The 6,487-nt window shown below is 34.4% G+C and overlaps 4 protein-coding genes across 4 annotated transcripts in view; 3 read left to right on the forward strand and 1 right to left on the reverse strand.

The window, feature by feature from the left end:
- Positions 1-2,504, forward strand: part of LOC107194992 (ras-like GTP-binding protein RhoL) — a 4,529-nt gene extending 2,025 nt beyond the window's left edge. Inside the window, exons 2-6 of the mRNA XM_015584729.1 lie at positions 609-793; positions 1,289-1,418; positions 1,555-1,669; positions 1,753-1,870; positions 2,206-2,504. Of these exons, the coding sequence (XP_015440215.1) occupies positions 775-793; positions 1,289-1,418; positions 1,555-1,669; positions 1,753-1,870; positions 2,206-2,405 (582 nt within the window). The 5' untranslated portion in view covers positions 609-774 and the 3' untranslated portion in view covers positions 2,406-2,504. The remainder of the gene's footprint in view (positions 1-608; positions 794-1,288; positions 1,419-1,554; positions 1,670-1,752; positions 1,871-2,205) is intronic.
- The window catches only part of LOC107195001 (nuclear cap-binding protein subunit 2), a 6,268-nt gene extending 2,570 nt beyond the window's left edge, over positions 1-3,698 (reverse strand). The window contains exons 1-3 of the mRNA XM_015584741.1: positions 3,515-3,698; positions 3,023-3,343; positions 2,815-2,955 (exon numbers count right to left, since the gene is read on the reverse strand). Coding sequence (XP_015440227.1) covers positions 2,851-2,955; positions 3,023-3,343; positions 3,515-3,589 — 501 coding nt within the window. The 5' untranslated portion in view covers positions 3,590-3,698 and the 3' untranslated portion in view covers positions 2,815-2,850. The remainder of the gene's footprint in view (positions 1-2,814; positions 2,956-3,022; positions 3,344-3,514) is intronic.
- Positions 3,699-4,362: 664 nt separating this feature from the next.
- Positions 4,363-5,148, forward strand: LOC107194919. The gene has a single exon (XM_015584635.1). The coding sequence runs from the start codon at positions 4,363-4,365 to the stop codon at positions 5,146-5,148; it is 786 nt and encodes a 261-aa protein (XP_015440121.1).
- Positions 5,149-5,573: 425 nt separating this feature from the next.
- On the forward strand, positions 5,574-6,485 carry LOC107194931 (small nuclear ribonucleoprotein-associated protein B; the record flags this gene model as incomplete). The annotated part of the gene is made up of 3 exons (XM_015584646.1): positions 5,574-5,751; positions 5,855-6,389; positions 6,475-6,485. Coding segments are annotated over exons 1-3 (549 nt in total), but the record flags the coding sequence as incomplete, so codon positions are not given.
- Positions 6,486-6,487: the final 2 nt, after the last annotated feature.

Below are 6,487 nucleotides of genomic sequence, written 5' to 3' on the forward strand. Positions count from 1 at the left end.
GCTACCCACCTTATCGTTTTGCAGTATGTAATTGTCCGGTATTTCCGCGTATCACCGATCAGTGATTTTTCTGTCTCTAACCCGACCGTGTGAATGAAATTAAACCGAAAACATGTCATCAAGAGAAATATACGTGACGGACGTTCCGTGGTAATTTTACAATTTCTTCGACTAAATGGCACTTGTGCTTCGGGAAATGGTAGCGGGTGTATATACCCATCAGCCTAAGTGACAGGAAAGTGCGATGATCTCAGCTCTATGGGGTCGAGCGGTTTCACAAATTAGGAAACATAATTCCATCGTTTTAATTAAATAATTACCCCTCGACCGTGGTACAGTGAATCAGTCGGAAAGTATTCCTTTGCGGACACACCATTTCTAACCCGCCGTTTGTTGTTATGCATGACGATTGAAGTCACTGGATAACTGTTTTGGTGGCCGGTAGGCTTTTTCCTACTCCCATTGAACGTTTCCGATCTTCCGTTGTAATCGCGGGTACAATCGTTTCGCTAAAGCCTACACATCACGGGTACAACGCACGCATATCAATCACTGGCTGATAGTAATGCTATCACAACACTATCAAATCTCATTCGTTTCACCCACAGCCGAATAATGTAGCGGATAATGGAGGTTGGCCGGATGACAAATAGATAAGTAGCATCGTTCATTGCTGATAACAAACGCCGTCAAATTGACCGGGAAGTTGGGAGCCGACACGACACGGATTTCTTCTCGACTCCGCTGGACCCTACCCCTTGTTTCTCGTACGCGATGTGCAATAACAATAAGGGTAAATACAGAAAGCATCAAGCGTATCGTTTCAATGAATCTGATGCCGGTAGACTGCGGGGACTTTGTGCACCCGATTGACGCGTAGAACTACGCTATGGTATATTTTTTATAATTATTTTTGAACTAGTAAAATTGTTAAAAAAAAAATTTTTATTTTTATTCTTATCTATGTAAATTGTTGGGTCGTTGTAGAAGTCTTTGATGTGGGTGATATGTACGTTTAAGTGTTTTATAATAAAATTGAATGAAATTGCAAAAATAATGAAGATTATATGAATTATATGGTCTAACGATTTGTTTTCGTTTTAATGTGATCTGTACTTTTAAAGTGTCATTTCGCATAAGGATCCGCAGTCTATATACATTAGGAATATTACTGTTTCAAATTCTACAGAAATACATCGAAACGCATCACTCGAGTGCTTAAGAAATATTTGTGGAAAAATATTACACATTACACGACCGAATACCAGAACTACCTTTCACTGTTTAGAAAACGATAAATCGGCCTCCGGGCACAGACCGATCAAAGTGACAACGATTGGTGACGGTACTGTTGGCAAAACATGTATGCTTATTACGTACACGACCAACGAATTCCCATCGGAATATGTACCCACGGTGTAAGTATTGTTTGGACAATCGAATAATTGATTGATTTCTTAGGTTTCGAGCTGCGATACACCAACACTCGGTCGAATAAACTGACGTCCGGTTACATAGCGAAAAATTTACGTTTGCAATCGTTTTTTTCTTCAGCTTCGATAACTATGCAGGAAGCATACGCGTCGACGGACAAGAATACGATATGACTCTGTGGGATACGGCTGGACAAGAAGATTACGAAAGGATCAGGCCTTTATCCTATCCAAATGTAAGGCGGGCATCTATCGGCTAATGACATTTTTCAATCGTTGTTCCATTAAACGTCGACTCACGATAACGTTTCATTTTCAGACTGATTGCTTCTTGATCTGCTTTTCAGTGAATTCTCGCAATTCTTTCGAGAATGTCTCGAGCAAATGGCATCCGGAAATAAAGCATTACTGTCCAGACACACCTATAGTTCTTGTCGGTAATTATTTTCGAATTATTATCCATGTGTTCAAAGGAAACTTTCAGTTTTTACTACTCTTTATACTTTTTAAAGAATTAAATCTTTAATTAGAAGACAATTGAAATCAATTACAGCAAGCAATACAAATATTACAGTGATAGCATATCGGAAGGTTTGTTAGAGAAAACAAAATTGTATGCATTAAAACATTTATGAATTCGAGAAGAAAAATATGTATAAAAGATAGAAAAAATTTGTTATAACAATACAGATATAGAAACCTGTAGTTCGAATACTTTTGTTGCTCGCTGTACAAATTAAGGTATTTAACATTTTGAATGTTTTATTGATAGGTACTAAAGGAGATCTTAGAAACACGGAAAATGTGGATGCAATTACTTTTAAAGACTGCAAGAAAATGAAGAAAAAAGTGAAAGCTTATAAATATGTTGAATGTTCTGCTTTGAAATGTGAAAATTTAGAGGAAGTTTTTACAGAAGCCATACGAGCTGTCCTCAAAAAACCATCGAGTAAATTTTGCTGTACATTCTAAAAATTAAGTTTCAGAGCAATATTTATAATTAACTATTAAGATAGTGACAGGCATCGAATTGGAATAATTTTTATATATAGAAAATTATTAGATTCTTCCAAAGACTATGCTGTTTAAGCATTTTTACCAATGTATGTTACAAAGTATGTTAATAAAAAGATATTAATTCCATTGGTGCACTATGTTTGAGAAAAATTTCATCTTAATAATGTATTTATTCAGACTCAATGAAAATAAAAATCACTAGCTTGCACCTCCCTAATTTTTAAGAAATAATTTTATCCGTGTTATGTATTAATTCCTATTATCCTATGTGTATATACAACTCTTATAATTTTAAACATAAATAATATATTCCGTATTTCTAAATTCAATTAGTCAAGTACTTTTATAATTTACTTATACATACAAAATCGTGCATGGGAACTTGGTCATAGGTCAAATTTCAATGTCCAAAACCTCCATCACTAAGAGGTGTCACTTTCTGTTGTATAATTTTGCCATAACCACCTCTTCCACTGTCAAAATCTGATCTGTATTCGTCTCTTACCTACAAGAATATAATGTTTATTATTTTTTCATTGTATCATTTTGGTGTACATATTAGTATTACATACTTGTCCACCAGTTTTTCCTCTTCCATATTGTCTACCTTCTATGAAACCTGCATCCCAATCTGTTCTAATTATTCTATCATCCAACCGTGTTCCATTAATGTACCGCATACAGTTTTCAGAATCACTTCTTTGATAATATTCGACGAAACAGAAACCACATGGTGTCTTTTTATATTTATCTAAGCCCATAATAATTCTTCTAATATCACCGCATTTTGAAAACAACTCATATATTTGTTCTTCTGTAGTGTAGAATGATAAATTTCCAACATACAAAGTTGTTGAATTCCTTAAAAGTCTGTCCTGTTCAGCTCTAGACCCCTAAAGAGAAAATACACTGTTATGATCGTACATAAATATTGATAACATTAGCGTATAATCTAAAATAATAGTGACAAATGTTTCAAATTCGTAATAACACCCAAAAACACGTTTAAGAAGCCAACATAAAACATCGTCCAGATTTATGATTCGGAATGTCATACAACAAACCTTAAAATGTTGATCACGATATGAACTCAATTCAACAGAAGGTGAAGTTGTTGGAGTTACTTTTGGAGCTGCCATGTTACATTAATTTTAAACGCGGTTTTTCCAATAATTTTGATGTGGTTATAAGTGAAAACTGGCGAAAACATAAAACAGTAAACTCAACTGTTCTTTGCTGTTCTTTTCAACGTCGTCAACCACACTTTACATTATTTACCATACGAAGAAACCATAGATAGGTAACTCTTCTAGTTACATACAATGGTTGCATTAGAGCGCCAATTGCGTTATATTTCGTAACTGAATACGAAAGAGGGAAATCCCAAATCTTTTCAATTAATTATAATGTTATGAATTAGAACAGAAAGTAATTTTAATTATGCTCAACCTTATTGTAAATAGGTACGCTTCTGTTTACCCTAAATCATGCAATCAGAAGTCCAGCATGTAACGAGACACATCGTCATTATTATTGCAACAGAATTTACCTTTTTAAGTTGAACAGACAGTAGACAAACCAAAAACATATCGCATCACGTGAAATTACAAAATAAAAAAATGTATCTCAAATAATTTCTTTAAAATGTTTAAACTCTTATTCGTAAAAGATGCTAAATCAGAAATTTATTATACTTCTGTCAAGAAACGATTTCTTGCGTTACGACGCTTATTAAAAGCTTTATTGTATTTGCGTTACGAGCGCCATCAGAATGACATCGTAACGATCGTAACCATCTGTAACCATCGTAACTTCAACGTTGACAATGAAAAATATTAAATTGCAGATTGCACTAGATTCAGTTAATTTAGAAGAATTAACTTATATTGCATTGCAGTAAAGTATTATTGAAATGAATAATTGCAAATTACAAGATTCCACTATATCGGATAAAACTGAAATTTCTGGTTCTGTTTCTGGCACTAAGAGAAAATGTTTCGATATATTTTTCAGTTGCTTTAAAGTTGCTCGTGAGAAGAAGTCCCAAGAAAGCTTCTTTAATAATGAATCCAAGGAATATGATTACATTGTTGAAAAGCTCGTTGTAAAACGAATACCTTTTATTTCTTTTGGATTATCAGAAAATATTTCGGAGTCTACAAATGATGATAACCTTAACAAAGAAACTCACGGTCCGTTAGTAACAGCAGAAGGAAACACTGTATTCCCTAGAGAATCAGAAACCCGGTCACTATTATATTATTCTGATAAATTACATCAGAATACACCTATAAAAATTCCTAATACATATTTATACCTTGATACAAATACAAATGCATTAAGTGAGAGGAACAGAACAAATGTTTTAACTGATGATTACAGTGCTAAAATTAAAGAGATAATGAATACTATGAGCAGTTTACATCCAGACTTAAAAGAATATGAAAGACTACCCAAAGATCCTTGTCCTTTTAACATATCTGAGAACAAAGCAATACTTAACTCAACTTTATTGAATACAAGGGATTATAATCAAGAACATTTAAAATTACCACTTAATAATGAATTGCAATGTCATTGGGAAAAACCCGTAGTAAAATCCAAAAGTCTAGCTGAAAATTCTGCAAACACTGACCTAAGAAGTATAACATTAAGATGGAAAATTGTTGTAAAGCAATGTGAACCTAAAATGTTATAAAAGGTATAAAATCGTGATATAATTGTCATATAATTTGTTTTTTCAATAAAAGAAAGATCACGGTATTAACTTGTTTACAAATTCAGTTTTGAATAAGATTGATGTACTTTCATGAGAACGGTTTCAAAGCTAAATAGATATCCTTTTTTGTGTGCCGAATTTTAACAGCCATGGTACAGCCCCTTAATTTCTCAATTTCTGATATCTCATTAATTGTAATTAAAATTAATCATTTAAATGCACAATATTTGTTTTAATACAAAAATCAATCTGTTTCGAAGAAATAAAATTCGAAATACATTTAAAAAGATACGTAGAGATTAGTGGAGATTCAAAAAAATTAATTGAATTCTCTACGATACGTACGTACATTAAAATGCGCCCTTAACCGACATTATTATCATTAAACACGATCTTATAGTGGTGCCCTCTATTCATGTAAGAAGATTATGTTGTGGAAGCGGATGAAGCGGATCAAAGCGGATGTTCCAATCTGTTGAAGCCGGCAAACGATTTTTTTTTTTTCATAATCAGTCAGAGGATAACTATCGAATAATAGCCTGTTTTTGATTTTTAAGTGTCAACAGAAACACAATCAAGATGGTAAATAGAAAGCCGTAGTGCACAAATATTTCTGTTGTTTGAAGCGTATTGTTAATCATAACCTGATGAAGCAAATAATAAGTTGTACTCATTTTCTTTTCAGACGATCGGCAAGAACAATAAAATGCTACAGCATATCAATTATAGAGTCAGAATTATTCTCCAAGACTCTAGAACATTTATAGGCACGTTCAAAGCTTTTGATAAACATATGAACCTCATACTTGGAGATTGTGAAGAATTTCGTAAAATTAAACCAAAGAATACGAAGCAACCAGAAAGAGAAGATAAACGTGTACTAGGCTTCGTGCTCTTAAGAGGAGAGAATATTGTTTCTTTAACAGTAGAAGGTCCTCCACCTCCGGAAGAAGGTTTACCCAGGGTACCTATTCCTGGAGCAGCAGCAGGACCTGGTATGGGTCGTGCAGCTGGTCGTGGTATGCCTGCCAATGTTGCTGGAGTACCTACTGGATTACAAGGACCTGTCAGGGGGGTTGGTGGCCCATCACAGCAGATAATGACACCGGGAGGCAGAGGCCAAGTTTCTGCACCACCACAGATGCATCCTGGTGGCCCTCCACGTATGCCAGTTGGAGGTCCTCCACCTGGGATGATGGGTCCACCACCAGGAATGATGGGTAATTATTTACATCTCGTAACACTACTTCTTCAATTAGGAAGTTATCACTTAAAAGAGCTAAAAATGTTTTTATTTAATTGTAGGTATGCCACCAGG

The sequence above is a fragment of the Dufourea novaeangliae genome, unplaced genomic scaffold (assembly GCF_001272555.1).
Source record: "Dufourea novaeangliae isolate 0120121106 unplaced genomic scaffold, ASM127255v1 scaffold18, whole genome shotgun sequence".
In the NCBI taxonomy this organism is placed as follows: domain Eukaryota; kingdom Metazoa; phylum Arthropoda; class Insecta; order Hymenoptera; family Halictidae; genus Dufourea; species Dufourea novaeangliae.

Excerpts from the sequence above, each read along its gene's own strand:
- LOC107194919 (XM_015584635.1), top strand. The coding sequence starts at position 4,363 with ATGAATAATTGCAAATTACAAGATTCCACTATATCGGATAAAACTGAA.